The 23,117-nt window shown below is 40.0% G+C and overlaps 1 protein-coding gene across 3 annotated transcripts in view; it reads right to left on the bottom strand.

Moving 5' to 3' along the window:
- PXDNL (peroxidasin like) overlaps positions 1–23,117 on the bottom strand; it is a 291,171-nt gene that overhangs the window by 130,039 nt on the left and 138,015 nt on the right. For all 3 annotated transcript variants that reach the window (XM_073331210.2, XM_073331214.2, XM_073331212.2), the window contains exons 3-4: positions 9,119–9,190; positions 224–295 (exon numbers count right to left, since the gene is read on the bottom strand). In XM_073331210.2, coding sequence (XP_073187311.2) covers positions 224–295; positions 9,119–9,190 — 144 coding nt within the window. The remainder of the gene's footprint in view (positions 1–223; positions 296–9,118; positions 9,191–23,117) is intronic.

Raw genomic sequence — 23,117 nt, 5'->3', positions numbered from 1 at the left:
AATGGTCCCTTCGGACCTTAATATCTATGAATCTATCTAAAAGTTATCCCTGCTGTATATCTTCTCCCATTCTGAGACAACAGTTGAAGATACATTGTTGCATATTATTGTACTCTAACTGACTCTGGCTATAGAATTGCAGTTCAATTTCTCTCTCTAATTTTTAAATAAAATCAGGGAATTATACCACAGACATTTTAATCAACTGCATTGTGTTACTTACAGCTGCTCCAATGATCCAAGTCCTTTGAATGTGTGCTGGTCTATTGTGTGGATTTCATTCTTGTACAAGAAACTGCAAAAAAACAAATTATTGCAATGAGAAATAGCAGACTCAAACACTGCATTAACTTGTCTTCTTTTAGAATTAAGTCATTAAATGTATTAAGGACATTATGGCATCTCCTGAGTGACAAGGTAAAAAAATACGTGTTGGATAAACATATCAGTATTTTTTTCTAATGCTAAAGCTAACCTATAGAGCATATACAGATATATTTAAGGAAAACAAGAGGCTGTTCAGACTGGATACTTGTCAGCAGAGCCAAGCAAACAATGCACAACAATCCATCACACATATTTAGCCTTTAAGACTATGATTTCCTTACATGTATGTTATTCAATTTTTTCCATGGGTTTTTTTTTTAAACACATTTCTGGGTTGATCACACGTGCTTATACTGTCATCTAAATCCACTAATTCTGGCCACTATTGGAGGCAGGATACTGGACAAGATGGACCAATATTTCGAACTAGAATGGCAATTCCTGCATAACTAGGTTCCCAAGTTGTGTTGGTTACTTGTGATTGCTCAGATAAGCTATATGGCATTGTACCTGTTCACTGAGTGGTTGATCTTATGAGCACTGCTGGTACAAAATAAAGTTTCTGTAAATATTTGAGCAAGCAAATTTCAAATTTACCTTTCAAATTCAAATTCACACAAACATTTGCATGCAAATAGTTGATTGTTTGAATCTTTGTGAAAAGCAAATACAAAAGGGGCATGAGCATAGCCCGAATGAAGTCATTTGCTGAATGAGAAGAATGTCACTCCCCAATCCTAGCATTTCCTCTTTTTAACCTTAACTATCTAAATATAGGTTTCAGAGTAACAGCTGTGTTAGTCTGTATTCGCAAAAAGAAAAGGAGTATTTGTGGCACCTTAGAGACTAACCAATTTATTTGAGCATAAGCGTAAGAGATTAACAGGAATCAAAACATGATTAGACATTTATATGAACAAGAACATCAGAGTTACAATAGCAAACATAAAAATAATATAATGTTATGACCAGAGTCATGAGGTCACGACACATGGTCTACAAGTTTTTTTTTTTTCTTAACACATTCTTAGTCTTTGAAGAAATGGTGTAATATTAGTTTTTGTTATGCAGACATCGTTGAGACAAACTGTGGCAGATAGGGGAGTTTGTTTCTTGCTATATTTTCTATATTTGGGACCGTATAGCTTCTTGGGACCCAGGTCTGTGTATGTTGGCTGATATTTTGGGGGAGCATGTGGGGTGCTGTTTGTGACTGCCTCTGTTCCAGGACTGGTGTACATGTGTAAATAAACAAGTTATATTAAAAATGCATCCTGACTCCATGTCACTGATTTCGCCTTCACTGGTAAATCACTCTTCTAGGCCTCAAACATCCATTATTACTTGGCAAAGGGTGACACTGGTGTCAGAAGAAGGAGCAACAACAGCTAAAAGCTTCTGGAAAGAGCCATAAATCCACATGCTGCATGGCATAAGCCAACCTTCCACTGATAGGGGTCAGGAAGAAATCTTACCCATGGGCAGGATATCCCTACTGCACAGTCTCTTGCACCTTCCTCTGAAGAATCTGGTACTGGCTACTGTGGGATACAAGTTAATGGGCTACACAGATAACTGGCCTGATCTAATATAGTAAGTTGTGTATTCCTTTGGATGCCTTCTAGCATGACAGACTTTGTCTCCCAAGACTAGTACCTATGAACAGGCAGTTGTGGGGATATGCTTTCCCCTAGGCTGCCTCTACCACATTCCCAGGAATTAGTTTACTTGACTATTCATGCTCCTCCCTCGAGTATGTGTGTCAGCCAAAGCTTACAAAAACACAAAGCCAAATTCATATACTGAAAGCTTTATAGGACTATGATTTCTTTCCATCCTCTACCAGTCTTAAAGTCTTAAAGAATAATTTTTTTAAACTTTCTTGCCTTCCATTTTTCTTCTCCCAACGGCCTCTTTTCCCTTTGTTCCTCTCTTCTATCCCTATTTTTGTCCTTCAGCATTATGTACTGGCATAGTTGCTATTTCTTAGTGAGTTTCCTGTTTGTGAAAATGCTATGACGAGGAACTTGTCATTGGTATGTTGGAAATAGGGTTTCTGTTTTTTCTGCTTCTTAAGTAGAAACAAACAAATAAAATAAACAAATTCCTCTTTTTGTTTCCCTTTGATCATACTCCATCTTTCTCTGAAGAAGTCAATCTCCTCAGGGAGGGCAGTTTCACAATCTGAAAAATACTGACTTAAAGGATGACAATTTCAGAAAATAAACAACATAAAAGTATGTGAAAGTTATACACCAAGATATGCCGTCACTAGTACTAAAAGACCTCTTGGCCAAATGAAAACACACTAGACTGCAGGACAGCATGTTGCATGTAAAATCATTCATAACAAAGGCCAGAACTACACTACAAAGTTTTGTCAGCATAGCTGCGTTGGTCGGGGTGTGAAAAAACACACACATCCCTAGTGAAATAGCTATCCCAGCAAAACCCCCAGTGTAGATGCAGCTGTGTCAACAGAAGAGTGCCTCTGTCTGCAGAGCTAATGTCATTCGAGGAGGCGGTGTTACTATGCTGACAGAAAAACTCCTTCTGTTGGCATATGCTGCACCTGCTGCTATAGCTATGTCCGCAAAGCGTCTGTAGGGTAGATAAGGCCAAAGAGTGTGTACGAACTATTGGTTGAATGAAGAGAAAGCAAATTGACTTAACTGCAAATCAGACATTGCAAAAGTAACTCTCAAAGTCCTCTCTCCAGAAACAAACATGAGAATGTTGTGTGTTAATAAAAAGTGCCAAAAACCCCACAAATTAACATTTAAGGGAAAATGAAAGGCATCTGCAGCTTACACAAGCAGACCCTCTAAAACAGATTTCTCTCTCTTGAATTTTGCAAAGTACAGCTGCAATAATAAAATTTCACACCAGGCACTTCCTCACTTGCCTGAATTACTAGGAGAATTGTGGCATGAATTTAAAACATACCACTGATTTTAAAAGCTGAGTGTGAAATAGAAAACAAAACGACAAAATATTGTTACACCGCTAGAAGCAATCCCAGCTTTGGCGTAACAGTTACAGATTTAATGGAAGTGTCCTGCTCCTTGCCATGGAAATGCCACTATTTCATGGATCACTTATACCAGTTAAATGCAGCAGAATGTCACCAAATAAAAGTTAACCTTGGCATGAAGGAAATCCCGATTCAAAGCTGCCACTGAAAATCATACACCAAGTCTAGAACAATGAAGAGTCTTAAGGCAAGATTTCACTAGCACATCTTTATGAAAGATCTCAGCTCAGATAATCTGCTCCCCCCATCACAAAGGTGCAAAACTGGAACAGCACAATCTCCCTTTTCATTTGCAGAATAATTCATAAGTGACTGATAGTAAATCCTACACCTCTGTCTCTCTGAGGGCTTTAGACTGCCTCCCCACACCGTGGTATCTGAGTGCCTTCCATGTAAAATCATCAGCGAAGTCCCAAATGGATTTCCTGACATCTCTGGCACTTATCCCTTTTACGTGTAAAAACTTTGCATAGGGTAGGATTTTGGGTGGTGGCCTCACAGTTCAGAGCTGGCTGCACCTTTGAAGCTACACCTATTTTACCTAAAGCTTAAGCAGACCTAGCTGATCCCACATACCCCACTTCTGGAACTCGGGACAGTCTGCACTGCAGGACACTGCCCCCCCCCCCATCTCTCCTGAGCTTCAGGGGTTGGGTTTTTATCCACTCAAAGTTCTTTCCTTCAGTTTCCCCCTGGGCCAAACCAGGGGTGTTGAACTCACCATTGTCAGAAGTAAATGACAAGGGGAATGACACCTGCTTTGTCACTTCAATTATCGGTAAATGGATGCATCATAAGGGAGCCCTCCCCGGAAATCTTCCTCAGTTTCCCCTTTACAGTGCCCCATGCAAAGGAATATTTTCTCTCGCAGCAGCAAATTCAGATCCTTTTATACATATAGAGGGCCACACCCTGCAGATCCCTTCTAGTAAAAACAGTTCCTCTCAAAAACCCAAAATAAAACAAGGTCAGAACACAGCAGCTCTTCAACCCCATTCAAAGGTCACCCTTCCCAGTTTACGCACTTGAGAGTCATTAACCATTCTGTCCCAGTTCCTTTAGCTCCTGTTCCAGGGTCCAACTCTCCAAGCATCCTATCTGAGAGTTCCAAGACCTGCTTCCCTCCCACAAGTCTTCTCCCATTGCACCAAGTCAGCTCTCCCATTAGAGAGATCTCTGCAGTGTTTCACTTCCCCCAGGCTTCCTGCCCTCTGAGTCCTCAGGGGAACGTCCCTCCATGACCAACACTATATAAACATATATATTTACCTGCTTTAACCTCTCAATAACTCTTATTTACTTTTCTTAGCTAACACATTTTTAATTAGTTTTCTATAGAATTGGCTGCCAGTGTTGTCTTTGGTAGATCTGGAGTACCAATTGATCTGCAGTAAGTGACTGGTCTATAGGGACTAAGAGCCACCTGATGTGGTGTGATTTTTGGTTTAAGCGACCATTATCACAAAGTTGAGTTTGTCTCAGTGGTGAGATAGACTGGAGAGTCTAACGGGACTGTATGTGACTCCATAAAACTGGTATATTGATCCAGTTGTTTCTGGTTTGATGAAACCTCATTATAGAACGTACCAGCAGTTTGGGGTGTCTGCCCTGTTTTCTGACAGTCTACCCTGAGTAAGGCATTCACAGTTGTGAGTCACTCCAGACATCATGACACTCCCATGCTGCCCTTTATCTTTAGACTGACTTCCTTGACCTAATCTGACAGTCCCACAGCCTCTCTGTACCAAGACCTACTTCTGCTGTGATGCTTACTAAATATTAGACTACTGCACTGAAGGGTACCCTAGAGATGTATGGTTTTATACACACTCATAGATTGCACCTCACTTCAAATTAGACAGTTAGGGAAACATGGTGCCTGCTCCTAAGATCTATCTGTTTGTAAAGCACCTAGCACATCAGAGCATGATCCTGATTGGAGCCTTTGATCCACAGAGTAATACAAAGAAAGAAAGAGAGGGAAAATATATGTGGGGGTAATTGTGGGTCTAAAAATCAGCACCAAAATATTTTGGCGCTGGGACAAATGACAAGGTATGGGATTCTTGTGCTCAGGAGCTCTCATGTCTTCAGGAATCACCTCAATTAGCACTAGCCTTGGAAATTACATGTAATAGTTTGTTGGCAGAGGAGGGTATATTGATTGGGCTTGGATTCCTATTTTAATCATAAACATGGTTAAAGATTTTACCTACACAAGAAAAAAGGAGAGAATCCACTGTGTTACATGTTGGGCATGTTCTCAGAAAAAACATTTACTGTTACCCATTTGAAGAATACATTTGCCATATGTTTGGGACTGTTTAGCTAAAGCTAGGAAAGTCATACATCAGACCAATCAGCTCAGGACATTGACAATACAAATTTGTTATTACATAGCACTCTTACATTCTGTAAAAGCTTAATTTGCTTCTTGGCTCTCTCCATATTTATGAAAACAGTTACATATTTTAGCGAATAAGGCTAAAGAGCTTTATAAAATAAAATAGGACTGAATAGGTTACAGGAGACAAATCTGTGTCAATTAAATAGGGACACACCCAAACTTTTCTGCAGAAAAGCGTGGTCTTGATGTGGATATTGTGTTTTGTAATGATATAGATTAACAACAATATAACATGGGAAAGGACATATTACACTGAAGAGAAATACATTAAAATCAGAATGTATATTTTCAGTGTTAGCTGTGGTTGTGAAAACTTTCATGACAATTGTAAAAAGCACAGTTTAATATATGACGGCTTAGTCTGGAAAGTGAAGTGATGTGCTCAGTGCACTGATTAGCACTTGGATGAATGAAGCCAATTTCCAACCTTCCCAGTGGAGAACAAGTGTGTCAAGTGAACGAGATTATGCAGGGAAAAGATGACAGCCTTAACGTTTCCTTTTGAATTGTCACCCTATACACTGTTATTGTTTGATGGACAATTTTTTTTCCTTGAGGATTAAGAAGAAACAAATTATCCATAACCTTTCTGTCTAGCCAGATGCCATGACAAGAAAAGAGAAGAGCAAATGTAGGTCTCTATTCTGTCTTCTGAGCTGCACTGCAGATCTCCAAAATTTGAAATAACTCGTGAGTTAGAGGAACTACCAGATGCTTCTATGCTCAATTCTTGTTCCACTTAGGTTAATCCATCTTCAGAAATTTGCATAAGAGCAGATATGTATGTTCCCCCATGTTTGTTATGTTATGACAAAAAATGGCTTGACCTACATTAAAAAAATTATATAGGTTTGTGTATGCCACTATCAAGAACAAGCAGAATGGACCAAATATACTAAATTCAATGACAGCAAAACGATAATGGAATAACATATGTTTGAGCCTGTAGAGAAGGATTGGCAAATTCATAGTGCTTCACTTTTCCACAGCAGTGGTGGTAAGGGGGTGAATGAATACATAATGGTAATAATATTAAACTTCATTCACAACCAGCTTTTCTTCTCCCTCCACGTCCATCATTGGGAAATTCATTGGATAGTGAAAAGAACAAGAGTACTTGTGGCACCTTAGAGACTAACAAATTTATTAGAGCATAAGCTTTCATGAGCTACAGCTCACTTCATCGGATGCATAGAATGGAACATATAGTAAGAGATATATATAGATATATATGTACACACACACACAAGTTGGAAGTTATCACACAAATTGTGAGAGGCTAATTAGTTAAGATGAGCTATTATCAGCAGGAGAAAAAAACTTTTGTAGTGATAATCAGGATGGCCCATTTAGACAGTTGACAAGAAGGTGTGAGGATACTTAACATCGGGAAATAGATTCAGTATGTGAAATGACCCAGCCACTCCCAGTCTCTATTCAAACCCAAGTTAATGGTATCTAGTTTGCATATTAATTCAAGCTCAGCAGTTTCTCATTGGAGTCTGTTTTTGAAGCTTTTCTGTTGCAAAATTGCCACCCTTAAATCTTTTACTGAGTGGCCAGAGCGGTTGAAGTGCTCTCCTACCAGTTTTTGAATGTTGTGATTCAATTTGTGTCCATTTATTCTTTTGCCCAGAGATTGTCCGGTTTGGCCAATGTACATGGCAGAGGAGCGTTGCTGGCACGGGATGGCATATATCACATTTGTGCAGATGTGCAGGTGAATGAGCTCCTGATGGCATGGCTAATGTGATTAGGTCCTATGATGGTGTCACTTGAATAAATATGTAGACAGAGTTGGCAATGGGCTTTGTTGCAAGGATAGGTTCCTGGGTTAGTGTTTTTGGTGTGTGGTTGCTGGTGAGTATTTGCTTCAGCTTGGGGGGCTGTCTATAAGTGAGTCGCTCATTTCTGCTATTATGTTCTAACTTTGCCCTTTTGTTTCTCAGAACTTCCCTTTAACTATGACACTGTCATATATAATCACATATTTGCAAGCCCAGGATGATGTTTCAGCTAGATTCCCTGGAGGAAGTGGAATCCTGAGATGGCATAAAACTGGCACAGCAAATCTAAGATGCTAGCACAGACGGCACATTGGAGACTGGATGGGAAATTTCAGGGAACTGTGTTCCTAGGATCCTCTTCACCATAATGTCCCCTGGGTGCCATTACAAAATGGAGGAAGTTCCAGCAATTACATTATTTTAAACACAGAATAAAAGAATACATAGATCCTGTGTTTACCAAATGGTAAACACAAAAAAATGTTATTTATTAATTAATTAAATGTATGTATAAAACATTCACTTATATGTTGGAGTTACAAGGAAATCACAAAAGCTTTACTTTAAATTGTAGGATTTGGAATAAAATAAATTGTGATACTTGTGCAAACTCAAAATCCTCATGAGAGAAAAGGCTTTCGCCTTGAACTAAAACATGAATTTCCAGAAAAATTAACTTTGAATGAGAACATGGCATTTACTTATCTGTTTATTTGAATAGTTAAAGGGCTATTTTTCTATACACTGAGTTGATGAAAGGACTATATGCAACATGAATCTTTTAATATTTATTATGTTATTTGGATTCACAATCATACTGAGAGTTTCAGGAACTTTCATCTGAAAACTATTTTCATGATACCTTAAGGCTGTTCTCATTTGTCTCATTTGAACCTCATGGTTGCACTCAACAACAACAAAATAATAAGCATCACAGACAGTGTAATGGATGCTCTCAGGAGCAAGTTTAATTTTAATAGCAAACAATTCAACCTTAAGGTGTCATGAAAACAGTTTTCAGATGAAAGTTCCTGAAACTCAGTATTATTGTGAATCCAAATGGTACCTAACCGAAGGCACATTTTTCATACACAAAAAACAATATGGAATATCACAGTTATGTCAAACCTTATTTACATATGGGAGATGCATAGAAAAAATAGAACAAATGAGACTCAGATTCTTCAAAAAACCAAAATCAACATGCAAATTATATTTTCAATGGAAACTAATGAAAGCAGTAAAAAACACCAACAACCCTGCACTGGTGAACTGAGGGCCTGATCCTACACATCCTTGCACCCTGGGCAGTCATTTGCATCTGTGCAAATGCTCTAAAATCAGAATGGTACCATTCAGCGTTGCTGCTTCGTTATGTCGCACTGTACAATATTCAGTGTGTGCACACACACAAAGTATGACAGCTTGCAGATGAGCAGACAGTTTTTTAGCCAGGACTGACAATGCTTCCTAACAAGAGCATACAGCATTTATAGTCAAAAACACAGAGGGTTAACGATCACTCTTTATCACTGAAAATATTAAATTTCCATTTTGACTTACAGGTATTGCAGATTTTCAAGCCCTTCAAAAGCATTTATTGAAATCTTCTTGATTTGGTTGTTATTCAGAAGACTGTAAAAAGGCAAAAAAATAGTACTATTTTAAGAATCATACACAACAATTTAATTCTCAATAACAGCAAGTTAGAAAATAATAAAGATCATCTGATTGAACCAAAGTAGATTTAAATATTTTACCAACATAGACTATTAAAACATATTTTAGCATTAAGAAAAACTAGAAGTGTGTGGAACAATTTTTTTCCCAATTAAACCCCTCTCTTCATGGTTGCAGTCAATAATCATAAAATAATTAGCATCACAGACAGTGAAATTGATGCTGGCAGGGACAAGTTTAATTTTAACAACAAACAATTCATACACAAATTATTCACCAAAACTCTGCACTGCCTGTCTGGTAAATGAAAATTATAATATTTCTGTATTAGAGGGACACTGTTTTCCCTTGAAGTTCACATGATGGATGAAATCCTGACTCCATTGAAGTCAACAGTAAAATTCTCATTGAGTTCAGTGGGACCAGGATTTCATCCAAGGCATTTCCATGAAGGACGGAAATGTATTTTTTCATTCAGGTACCCTGTCTAGGCACAGATACTTGAACTACACTGAAAGTAAACTAATCAAGGCAGCTGCATCTGAATGTGTTAGGGAAAAGAACTCATTGTGCAGACTTCAGTATTCCAGCAAGTCCTGCACCACAATAAAATGAAACAGTCCTTCTGAGGAGCATGTCAGACTTAAGCCCTTCATGTGAACAATTCATTTTTGTTGTGTTTTTTTCTTGGTGTTACTGTTAAAGTCTGACACCAGAGGCAAGCCTGTCCATTTTGGGAAAGAAAATGGTTTAGTCTTCAAAACTTCAGCAAAAATTATTAAATTCTTAAAATAAAGAGGGCACTTTTATGCACTTATAAGTGAAAAGGTACATACAAACATTTTTGGTGGATAAAAGATCATAAGGGCACCAGAATATAGATTTTATTCCACCCCTTCCATTTTCCAGATGTAGCCATGAGAAGAGTTTCCACCTCCCTGGGGTAAACGTGGTCCCACCTCTTCTGTGGCTTCCAATCTATCGAAATCTTAGGTCTCATTCCCCATGGATCATCCCTTGTGTAGTCATTTACACCTGCGCAAAGAGTATGCAAAGCTATACCATGCTGTATATGGAACCTCAGCTTTGGTGTTTCCTAACTTTTTGATGCCTGACCATTCAACCTTAATGTTCCCTTGACATACGTATGGAACATATCCTTGTGATAAGACAGATACAAATGAATACTCTATCTCTGTATTGTACCAGTTTTGAGCTTCAAATGTCTGAATAGTATTCTCCTATTTCTGATATTCAGTTTTTGTTCTGTACAATCAATAATTTAGGCAAAAAAGGTCTAGTACTGGTCTAGATTACTTTTGAACAAATAAGATGAGTTAATAAATGTTTCAAATGTCTTATATATCTGTGGAGTCATGATTTCCCAGTCATGATTTGTTAGGAATTTGGATAATCCAAAGATACGTTACATTTTGATCTATCTTTCAGGCTTACTTGGAAATGTTTTAATTCATTACAGAAATGGAATACATTTAAATGATTAACAATTGAATGTGTTTTATAATCAGAAACGTCACTTTCCAGGGTTTTATTCAAAGCAATTTTTGTCTTAAATATTTTTGTGCTGTAATATTGATATATTATACATATTCCTGGCAATATCTTGGTTATAGTAGTTACAAACTACTTCTAAAGTTTGGTTGGTGTATTTTTCATACAGTATCTGTACAATTTCTGGATGAGATCTTCTGAGATAAAGATGGGAAAATGAGGATGAAAAGTAAAACAATGTTCTCAGTAAGGACATAGAAACCGATCTTAAGAGGGCACTTTGATTTTTAAGGTTTGATAAATAAAGAGTCCCAAATGATGATTCAAGAGGAAAGACAGAAATTCAGAAGTTCATTATGAGGTACAAAAATAAGAGTGACTGATGACAGCACTAGTGCTTATCCTTCAAATCACTGAATGAGAACATGAAACCTGAGTGGGCAAAGGAAGAGGGCACAGAGCCCTTATAATTACTTAATACCAGAATAGCAGATTTACACATTTCAAGTCAGACTATCATATTGTAAAGATAGATAATTATTTTACCTGTTCCTAGTTTATTTTTTAATTGCAAAACCAATGAATTAAATACAATAAAATGTGAGCTAAGAAGTGTATCATGCATATTTTACTTATCTATGTACCTGAAGGACACCTGTCACCAACACTTTAGTATCTCAGCACCTCCCAAATATTTAAAAATAGATAAAACAATGTCAGTCTCTCTCTTTCTTCGTTTTTAGTCTGTAGGACAAATAACTTACTAGGTTATTATAAGCTTTTAAGTGTGTGTGCGTGCACACATGCATATGTGTATAGAATTTTACTAAGAGAAGCTATATTAGAAAAAAAAAAGTTTTGAATTTGTTCTGAATGTGGAGAGGTCTGTGATCTTTCTTATTACTTGCCAGAGATGGTTCCATAGACTTGGTCTAGCTCCCATGAAACTACTGCCTCCTACATTTATGTGCCTTCCCCAATGGTCAACTGTTGCAAAGTTTCAGTGGAATACGGCCAATTAAATTGGAGACTTTGAATATTAAGGTACAGAGAATGAACTGGAGTTTGTATTCTCTATATTGTGGCTTTTATTTTGAAGTTTATGAAAGGACTTCACAAACTTTGTATACAGACCATCCTGCCATTGAAATGCAGCCACCTCTATAATGAAACACAGCGAACAGTAATAAATCCAACAGTTTAGGATAAGAAATGAAGAACAATACCATAACCGTAGTGAATTTACGTACTGTCAGGCCTGTGCCATGGGTCAGTCCTGGGGCCGGTTTTGTTCAACATCTTTATTAATGATTTGGATGATGGGACTAATTGCACCCTCAGCAAGTTCACACATGATGGGGGAGAGGTAGATATGCTAGAGGGTAGGGATAGGGTCCAGAGTGACCTAGACAAATTGGAGGATTGGGCCAAAAGAAATCTGATGAGGTTCAACAAGGACAAGTGCACAGTCCTGCATTTAGGAAGGAAGAATCCCATGCACCGCTACAGGCTGGGGACCAACTGGCTAAGCAGCAGTTTTGCAGAAAAGGACCTGGAGATTACAGTGGACAAGAAGCTGGATATGAGTCAGCAGTGTACCCTGTTGCCAAGAAGGCCAACAGCATATTGGGCTGTATTCGTAGGAGCACTGTCAGCAGATCCAGGGAAGTGATTATTCCCCTCTATTCGGCACTGGTAAGGCCACACCTGGAGTATTGTGTCTAGTTTTGGTCCCCCCACTACAGAAGGGATATGGACAAATTGAAGAGAGTCAAGCAGAGGGCAACAAACATTATTAAGGGGCTGGGGCACATGATCTACGAGGAGAGGCTGGAAGAACTTGGGTTATTTAGTCTGCAGAAAAGAAGAGTGCGGGGGATTTTATAGCAGCCTTCAACTAGAATCATAGAATATCAGGGTTGGAAGGGACCTCAGGAGGTCATCTAGTACAACCCCCTGCTCAAAGCAGGACCAATCCCCAATTAAATCATCCCAGCCAGGGCTTTGTCAAGCCTGACCTTAAAAACTTCTAAGGAAGGAGATTCCACCACCTCCCTAGGTAACGCATTCCAGTGCTTCACCACCCTCCTAGTGAAAAAGTTTTTCCTAATATCCAACCTAAATCTCCCCCACTGCAACTTGAGACCATTACTCCTTGTTCTGTCATCTGCTACCACTGAGAACAGTCTAGAGCCATCCTCTTTGGATCCACCTTTCAGGTAGTTGAAAGCAGCTATCAAATCCCCCCTCATTCTTCTCTTCCGTAGACTAAACAATCCCAGTTCCCTCAGCCTCTCCTCATAACTCATGTGTTCCAGTCCCCTAATCATTTTTGTTGCCCTCCGCTAGACTCTTTCCAATTTTTCGACATCCTTCTTGTAGTGTGGGGCCCAAAACTGGACACAGAACTCCAGATGAGGCCTCACCAATGTCGAATAGAGGGGAACGATCACGTCCCTTGATCTGCTGGCAATGCCCCTACTTACACACCCCAAAATGCCATTGGACTTCTTGGCAACAAGGGCACACTGTTGATTCATATCCAGCTTCTCGTCCACTGTAACCCCTCGGTCCTTTTCTGCAGAACTGCTGCCGAGCCATTCGGTCCCTAATCTGTAGTGGTGCATGGGATTCTTCCGTCCTAAGTGCAGGACCCTGCACTTGTCCTTGTTGAACCTCATCAGATTTCTTTTGGCCCAATCCTCTAATTTGTCTAGGTCCCTCTGTATCCTATCCCTGCCCTCCAGCTTATCTACCTCTCCTCCCAGTTTAGTGTCATCTGCAAACTTGCTGAGGGTGCAATCCATACCATCCTCCAGACCATTTATGAAGATATTGAACAAAACCGGCCCCAGGACCGACCCTTGGGGCACTCCACTTGATACCGGCTGCCATCTAGACATGGAGCCATTGATCACTACCAGTTAAGCCCGACAATCTACCTGAAGGGGGGTTCCAATGGGGATGGAGCTAGGCTCTTCTCAGTGGTGGCAGATGACAGAACAAGGAGAAATGGTCTTAAGTTGCAGTGGGCGAGGTTTAGATTGGATATTAGGAAACACTATTTCATTAGGAGTGTGGTGAAGCACTGGAATAGGTTACCTAGGGAGGTGGTGGAATCTCCATCCTTAGAGGTTTTTAAGGCCTGGCTTGACAAAGCCCTGGCTGGGATGATTTAGTTGGTGTTGGTCCTGCTTTGAGCAAGGGGTTGGACTAGATGACCTCCTGAGGTCTCTTCCAACCCTAATATTTTATGATTCTAAGGTCAGAAGCTAGAGTCTAGGGTCCACAGCAAGGCAAGACCTGGAGCGGAAGCAAGCAGGCAGTTTGTGCCATTGCTCAGTTAGCTCCCCATGATGGCTTTTTGGTTTATATACCAGAATAATCCAACCTGTGGGCTATAGGGGGCCACCCCTCAGGCCAAGCTGGGCTATACTTCCTGCAATACCTTGCTTCACAGGGCCCTCCAGTAGAAACTCACCTTGAGCTACCGATGATGCAGAAGCACTGGCGGCCCAAGAACCCTCATAGTTCCAGGTTCTAGTCCTGCAGGTTCTTATAGATAGGTATAGAATCATAGGAATGTAGGGCTGGAGAGAACCCCAAGAAGACATCAGATAACAGATCCCTGTGCTGAGGCAGGCCAGACAAACCTAGACCATCCCTGACAGGTGTGTGTGTAACCTGTTCTTAAAAAGTGATGGGGATTCCACAACCTCCCTTGGAAGCCTATTCCAGAGCATTATAAGCTCTTCTAAGTTAGAATTTAGCCAAGACACTGAGACTAAAACCTCTACTCTTGGTAGAAATGCTATGGTATGATTTCATGTGGTCAGGGCTTCCATTTTACATTTTGTACAGAAGACTGCAGCACAACACTAGCTAGCATTATAATATGGCATCTGTTCAGGATTGACTGAAAGGAAAGAATGGCCCTTAAGGAATCCTAAATGTGACACACAGAAGTGCTGATATGAATCAACTTTATTTTTCTAGATCTAATCACATGACATGGGTCAGGGTTACAAAAGACTAACTCCATCACATGGCAGGGGTCAGAATCCACTTACTCCACTGGCTGTTTTTACACAATCCAATTACTGGCCCACCCTGATCCTGATCCTGTTTAGATCATGAGATTTAATGCAGATCTCAACAAACGACGACATAATTCTAGCCTTTATGAAGTCAAGCCACATACGGTTTGCAGCGTATACAGCTGCTGAGTCTATTTAAAGTGCCTGCTTAAAACATCAAGGATATCTCTATAAAGAATCACAATTCCTGTGAAGCAGCAATCTCAGCTATGTTCACAGAGGTTTAAAGGAGCAATTAAAGTGTGAAGAGCATCACTGTTTACCATGGTTCAGCCACCTACACAGACCAGTAGAATGATTAATGAAAAAACCAGCCAGTAAGAATGGAATCTAAGTATAAGATGAAAAGTGGCAGAAAAATAAATTACACAAGACCTATTCATGCAGAGTTTGAGCCTTCAGGGGAAAAGGAAGCTGTACTAATACACTTCAAACAGTTGCTGAATATGCAAAACAAATATGGACATTTTTTCTGGCAAGTATTTCTAATATTTTTAAAAATATAAATCTAAGACGAGGCAGAGGGAGGGGGTAAGTTTATCCTTGCCATTCCAAAACTCAGCCCCTTAAAGCATCATTCCTTTTTCTTGGCGGTTAGGTTTTGCATACATTTTTAACTCTGCATTTTAGACCTAGGACAGATTGGGACAGTAAGGGGGAATTTGCTGAAGTAACAGCCTTCCTTTGGGAATGGGTTGTGCTTCTGCTACTGCTGAAAAAGGGAAAGAATCTCCTCTGTTGTTCTTGGTTTTTTTTTTTTTAACCCCATCTCCTCCTTTGTCCTGTGGTTCTGAGAGGTTGTTTTCTGTATTTTTCCCTTTAAAAATCTTTGCCTGTTGCGAGAGCTAAACAAACTCCCTGTGGACCACCTTCAGCATGAGATATATGAAATAAGAGGAGATGCACCTTTTATAGAACATAATGACTTTGAGCAATACAAAGTCACTTGTAATTTTGAAGTGCTGCAGAAGCACCGGGGGCAACTCTGAATTTGACAGCAAAGTCTAATGGACAGTCTGCATGCATTAGACTCATCCTTTGCATTTTCTTCCTAAAGAAGACACTTGTATTATTCCTTGAAACAACTGATGACATCACATTCCAGCATGCAAGCCACCACTTAAGTAATGAACAGGCCTTACACTTACATAGGCAGAATGGCCTAGTAGATATAACACTAAACTAGGATTCAGGAGACCTGGGCTCTATTCCTGTCTTGACTGTTCGGTGTTCTTGGGTAAGTCAGTTCACTGTTCGGGATCTATTTCCATATCTGTAAAATGTGGGATAATGATTTTGGCACACTGTACCTCCGGGTAGATTGTGTGGTATCCATTGCAAATTTTGTCATGTTGGGTGCCTTTGGAAGGCTCATGATGCACTGAGCATTGATGTTATAGTAATTGTTGTTAAAGTAATGTTATAGGTTGTAATTTCATGTATATAGTTATGAGGCTGAAAATGTGTCCTCCTGGCTGAAAACAAGCCCAGGCAAAAACTCTCCAAGAGCAAAGGGGCAGTTCATACCTCATCAGGGCATGTATGGGACAAACCTAGCCCAGTCTCACAGGAACAAAGAACACTGGCCTAGGCAGCAACAAAGGATCTGCTGGACTCAAGTGAATCCTGCCCGCCCCCTGGCCTCCTTTGGTCAGTTTGGAACTGAGATGAGGTAATGCTCACCTGACTGAACGGGGGTGGGGGGCAAAGCCAAGAGGGAAGAAAGAACATGATAAAAGGGAGAGACATTTGCCATGCTCTTCCCCTCTCTCTTCCACCTCCATCTACAGACATCACAATCAAGTGACTGAAGTGCTGATCAAAGTGGAGGGCCTGGCTGAGGAGCAACCACCCAGGCTGTGGTGAGAAGCATCTAAGTTTGTAAGGGCACTGAAAGCGTTAAGATCATCTTAGAATGCGTTTTGCTTGTATTTCATTTGACCAAATCTAACTTGTTGGGCTTTGACTTATAATCACTTAAAAACTATTTTTGTAATTAATAAATTTGTTTGTTTATTCTACCGGAAGCAGTGCTTTTGGTTTGAAGCATGTCAGAGACTCCCCTTGTGATAACAAGCCCGGTGCCTATCAATTTCTTTGTTAAATTGACGAACTCATATAAGCTTGCAGTGTCCAGCGGGCATAACTGGACAATGCAAGATAGAGGTTCCTAGGGCTGTGCCTGGGACTGGAGATATCGGCTAGTGTCATTCAGTTGCACAATCTGAAGAGCAGCTTACATGCCAGAGGCTGTCCGTGAACAGCCCAGGAACTGGGGTTCTCACAGCAGAGCAGTGTAAGGCTGGCTCCCAGAGTCAAGGATTGGAGTGACCAAGCAGATCACTGGTCCAGATAATACCAGAGGAGAATGTCACAATGAGATGGACCTCCTTTGTAAAGTGATTTGAGATGTACTGATGAAAAGTAGTATTAGAACAATAAAACACAAGAAATCAGAAGTACATCTTTACTATACCTTATACCACAAAAAGACATGGAGCCTTATTCACCCTTGTCCTGCATATTGTGTCGTCATTTACACCAATGAAAAGTAAGTGCAAAACTATCAGGGTAGCATAATAGCATAATATAAATGACTGAAAGGTTAAATGACTGCACAAGGTGCAAGGCAACAGTTAACCAATCTCACTGTACCCAACTTTCTCCTATGGAGTATGTCCAATCTAGAAGATCAGAGGGTTTCAAAGGAATATAGCAAAGTGCATATGATAAATGATTAATGAGAAAGAAAAAAACCTCTCTCCACTGACTGGTAGAGAGAAGAGTGAACAAAAAACAGCTGCAAATCATCAACCATCAAATCAGAAGGATTTGGAAAATGTGTGTAGAAAGAGATAATGCAATTTTAAATAATAGTTTAGGAACAAAACTTTCATTATAATTCACAGGAACTTGCAAGTTCTATTCTCACTGGAAATAATGAAAATAGATTCTAAATGTTACCATGGCAGTTCATTTCTAGCAGAAAATTTTCACTATTCATTTGGGCTTTGTTTCAGCATGCTGTAGAGTGACTTACATGCACATTCCCCATTAACATTAGGAGAAATATGGGTGAAAAATCTCTGCACTGCTTTGAAAACACATCCTCTTGTCTCCAAATCATAAAGAAAAACACAATCACAGTCATGTTTTGTACCAGTTCAAAGATTTTCAATGATCAGCTACTCAAAAGTCTAAACATGATAGCAAACCAATTTGGAAATATCCCCCCCAAAATGATATTTCATCCTTTATGACAGCCAAGCTTATTCTCACCCTCAGAAACTTGATTAAACTAATGGTAAACACAGGAACACTTGGATGGATAGAAAGGTCAAATTGAATGCTGAACATCTGAAAAATATGTTGAGTTCTGATCAGTGTGCAATGAAGCCTACAGCCTACCCAAAAAAACTATGTATTCTCCTTGGAGGTTTATGAAGAGTCTCCTGTGAATTTTTTTTAATGGAAATGACAAAAGCATTGGAAATATTCTTTATTAAAACATGCTGGTGCGTTTCAAGGTGTGTGTGAGCAGATTAATTAGGTTAATGGTGTGATGTTCTATTTGACAAAGTGAGATGAACCGCATGTTGCACTATTTGCTTGTTTCCATAACTCTACACCCTGTTTTTTTTCTTTCCTGCCCATGACTTTCTAAAGCTTAAAAAGAAATGCAAGCATCAGTATAGGTTAGAAGACAGACAGACGGACGGACAGACAGAAAGGTATTGCATCTGAGAACAAAGGAACAAATAGTTGCCAAAGAACTGTAAGCAGACAGGTTTGTATTAGCTATGTATCTGTGTGGTCCATCCTCAGAGCTATGTCATTCTGCAGCAGCCCAAATATAGCTTATGTACTATGGCTCAGATCAAGCAAAGCAAAGCTGAATTAATGACACACACTGTCAAGGTTCCTCCCCCACTCTGAACTCTAGGGTACAGATGTGGGGACCTGCATGAAAAACCTCCTAAGCTTATCTTTACCAGCTTAGGTCAAAACTTCCCCAAGGTACAAAATATTCCACCCGTTGTCCTTGGACTGGCCGCTACCACCACCAAACTAATACTGGTTACTGGGAAAGAGCTGTTTGGACGCGTCCTTCCCCCCAAAATACTTCCCAAAACCTTGCACCCCACTTCCTGGACAAGGTTTGGTAAAAAGCCTCACCAATTTACCTACAGACCCAGACCCTTGGATCTTAAGAACAATGAACAATCCTCCCAACACTTGCACTTCCCCTTTCCTGGGAAATGTTGGATAAAAAGCCTCACCAATTTGCATAGGTGACCACCGACCCAAACCCTTGGATCTGAGAACAATGAAAAAGCATTCAGTTTTCTTACAAGAAGACTTTTAATAAAAATAGAAGTAAATAGAAATAAAGAAATCCCCCCTCTAAAATCAGGATGGTAGATATCTTACAGGGTAATTAGATTCAAAAACATAGAGAACCCCTCTAGTCAAAACTTTAAGTTACAAAAAAGATACACAGACAGAAATAGTTATTCTATTCAGCACAATTCTTTTCTCAGCCATTTAAAGAAATCATAATCTAACACATACCTAGCTAGATTACTTACTAAAAGTTCTAAGACTCCATTCCTGGTCTATCCCCAGTAAAGACCAGCATATAGACAGACCCACAGACCCTTTGTTTCTCTCCCTCCTCCCAGCTTTTGAAAGTATCTTGTCTCCTCATTGGTCATTTTGGTCAGGTGCCAGCGAGGTTACCTTTAGCTTCTTAACCCTTTACAGGTGAGAGGAGCTTTCCCCTGGCCAGGAGGGATTTCAAAGGGGTTTACCCTTCCCTTTATATTTATGACACACACGCTTAACAGTAAGCATGTGCTTAAGTACTCTGCTGGATTGAGGCCTATTTTGGCTCAAGAACCGCTTGTTTCTGATCTTAGCTGTTATATTTCATGGCATACAAACAGAAGCATACTCTTGTAGCCCTACCCTTTTGCTGAGCATTCTGACGGCAACACACAAGAACCCAAAAAAACAGAGAGAGAGAAAGAAAATATGCTATTCCCTTAGCCAGGAAGGCACAACTCACCCCAACTTGCTGCAAGCTGGCTTTCTCAAGACTTAGTCTGCTCTGCACACTTTGCCTCAGAACCCCTTAGCTGTCCCTCCCTGCTCTGGCAATTTCAGTTCCAATACAGTACTCCAGGATGGGGCCGAAGACTGGTCCAAAAAGGAAAAGCAAAGGAATAGCCCAAGAGGAGGGCTGAAGGCTCTTCTGTTTTGGAGCATTTTGTGAATTTTCGGTTACACCTTCTTGTTACCCTGGAAGGGGAACTAAACTTTATGTGAGTTGGCCAAAGGGCTGAACTATGGAAGACCCGGTCAAAGGCAGATGGGCTGCAAGAACCCCATGCAGAAGCTCACCCTAACAAAAAGGTGCACTGCAGCTGGTGAGTACACTACGGCAGAGTCTGATGGATCTATTTGACAGTAGGATCTATCTACTGTGACAAGGAAACAAACCTGTGCAGGGAAACTCATTGGTTTTAAAGTCCAATGCTTTTTTCACTCCGTTCACACAGCTCTCAAATAATTACAATTGTTTATCTGATACTGCCCAGAAAAGTTTACAATCTAAATAATGTAGTCACAATTGCTCTTTGCTCATTATATATGAAAACTTCCAAGAATGTTCAGTTGTGATTAGAAAGCCAGATTTTCAGTTTCACTCCAGCCCTTTTGCTGCTGTTTAGGCAGCATCACAGGGACAGCAGAGAATTCCCCAGTTGGAAGGGATTGTCATAAGATGGCAGCATCAGCCACCTTTACCCTGCATGGTTTAGGGGACATAGCATGGCAGGGTGGGAGGGAAACGTACTGGACTGCCGCTCTGCTGATCCTCAGCTGGTATATGGTCCATAAGGGAGCAGCTCCTAGGCTGCCCTAGCTCTTTGAGGGGAGCTTCCGGCCCCGAGTCATATATTTTAATGAGTTACTTTGAACCGACAAAAAGCATGGGGACTGCATATATATTTTATTTGGCTGATCTCAAAACTCCAACTACCATTTGTACCTCACAGATGCTCTGGCACTACATGGGTGATAAACAGAGTATATACAACTACGTATGCATTACTGCATGAGAAACTACTAATTTTTTTTTCTGAGGGAAGTGTAAACTGCATTACAGTGATTAATTTCAACAATGATTTGGTAATTCAGGAAACTGCACTCAATAGAAATGATTCATCTGGTTTTACTATTTTCTTTCAAGACAACGAGTAGTCAAAACAGACAGACAAAGACATCAAGTGTTGGCACTCTAATTTCAAGAGCGCACTCAGCTTGAGAAAGTTTTGTTTTCACTTTAAAAGTATTCAGAGTTCATAGCATTTGACTCAGTCCACATATTGCCAGCACATTTTTCAGTTAACATAGCCTCATTGAATTTCAATGACTTGACACAGTCCCTTGGCTGCAATCAGCAAATCGCCTTACATTATGTACAGTAGCAAGACAAACAAATTAATATGTGTAAGTCACACCACCAGAAATATTCATCAACTGCTCAGAAACAAAATGAACCAGTTTTCTGGAAAGCACTTAATGACAGGGAAAATGGCCTAAATACATCATTCTAAGATTCCTAACACATTAAATGAAGCTGTGCATGTAGATATATAGAGCCATAATTTTAAAGGGACCCTCAATTTTGCAAGTACAATTAACTGGAAGTGGAATTAACAGCAAAGGCAAATGCTAACATTCAGATATTTAATTATGTGATTTCAAATTACACCCACAAAACTGTAGGCTGCTTCTAAATACAATAGCTCAAAAGATTTCAAGCCTGCAGAAGCTGACATTACTAGCAGCTATCATGAGTGCAGTCTCTTCGCTGTTTTATCAGCTGTCACAAAGGCTAATAAGGCATTGCAAACACTCCATCTCAGGTAAGCAACATGGCCATTTGAACACCATGTGACACTACATTAACCCACCAATCAACTTCTCTACAGACACTAGGGAAGTTTGACCAGTGGAAAGACTGAACACGTAATTCTTAGAGTCAGTGGTAGGATGGTGAGGACCCACTAGCCCTATAAGAAACCTCAGGGGCTCAGAAGGAATTGCAAAAGGGGAAAGAGACCCATATGTGGGTCATAACTAACATTTAAAGAGCTTGAAAGAGCTTGCCTCTACTCTGCCCACCTAACTGAGCTGGGATTTATTTAAAGACTCTAAAGCTGATAGTTGTTTTTATTCAATGGTGTCATAAATATAAAGGGAAGGGTAAACACCCTTAAATCCCTCCTGGCCAGGGGAAAAACCCTTTCACCTGTAAAGGGTTAAGAAGCTGGGATAACCTCACTGGCACCTGACCAAAATGACCAATGAGGAGACAAGAAACTTTCAAAGCTGGAGGCGGGGGGAGAAACAATGAGTTCTCTCTGTCTGTGTGATGCTTTTGCTGGGAACAGAACAGGAATGGAGTCTTAGAACTTAGTAAGTAAGCTAGCTAGATATGCGTTAGATTCTGTTTTGTTTAAATGGCTGATAAAATAGCTGTGCTGAATGGAAAGGATATTCCTGTTTTTGTGTCTTTTTGTAACTTAAGGTTTTGCCTAGAGGGATTCTCTATGTTTTGAAATTAATTACCCTGTAAGGTATTTACCATCCAGATTTTACAGAGGTGATTCTTTTACTTTTTCTTCTATTAAAATTCTTCTTTCAAGAACCTGATTGTTTTTTCAATGTTCTTAAGATCCAAGGGTTTGGGTCTGTGTTCCCCTATGCAAATTGGTGAGGATTTTTATCAAGCCTTCCCCAGGAAATGGGGTGTAGGGTTTGGGGAGCATTTTGGGGGGAAAAGATGTTTCTAAGCGGGCTCTTTCCCGGTTATATATCTGTTAGACGCTTGGTGGTGGCAGCAATAAAGTCCAAGGGAAAAAGGAAAATAGTTTGTACCTTGGGGAATTTTTAACCTAAGCTGGTAAAAGTAAGCTTATGAGGTTTCCATGCAGGTCCCGACATCTGTACCCTAGAGTTCAGAGGATTTTGATTTTTTGAACAAGCAGCACAGATCTTAAAAAGGATTTTTTTTCCTTTGGGCTGCTGGAAAGCAGGTTTTCGGATGAAAGCAGAGGAGTTGTTTTTTTTTCTCTGCTTTGGGTCCAGAGCAGAGACAAAAGGGAATTGTCTTTTGTGAGCTGGAGTTTTCTCTACCTAAAGGCAGGGTAGTTTACCTCCTGCAGGGAAATTCACAAGTCTTCACAGACCTGAAGAAGTTTTTT

This window comes from Lepidochelys kempii, chromosome 2 (genome assembly GCF_965140285.1).
Source record: "Lepidochelys kempii isolate rLepKem1 chromosome 2, rLepKem1.hap1, whole genome shotgun sequence".
Classification (NCBI taxonomy): domain Eukaryota; kingdom Metazoa; phylum Chordata; order Testudines; family Cheloniidae; genus Lepidochelys; species Lepidochelys kempii.
Note: the sequence above shows the minus strand (reverse complement) of the source record. Positions and strands in the feature narration are given on the sequence as shown.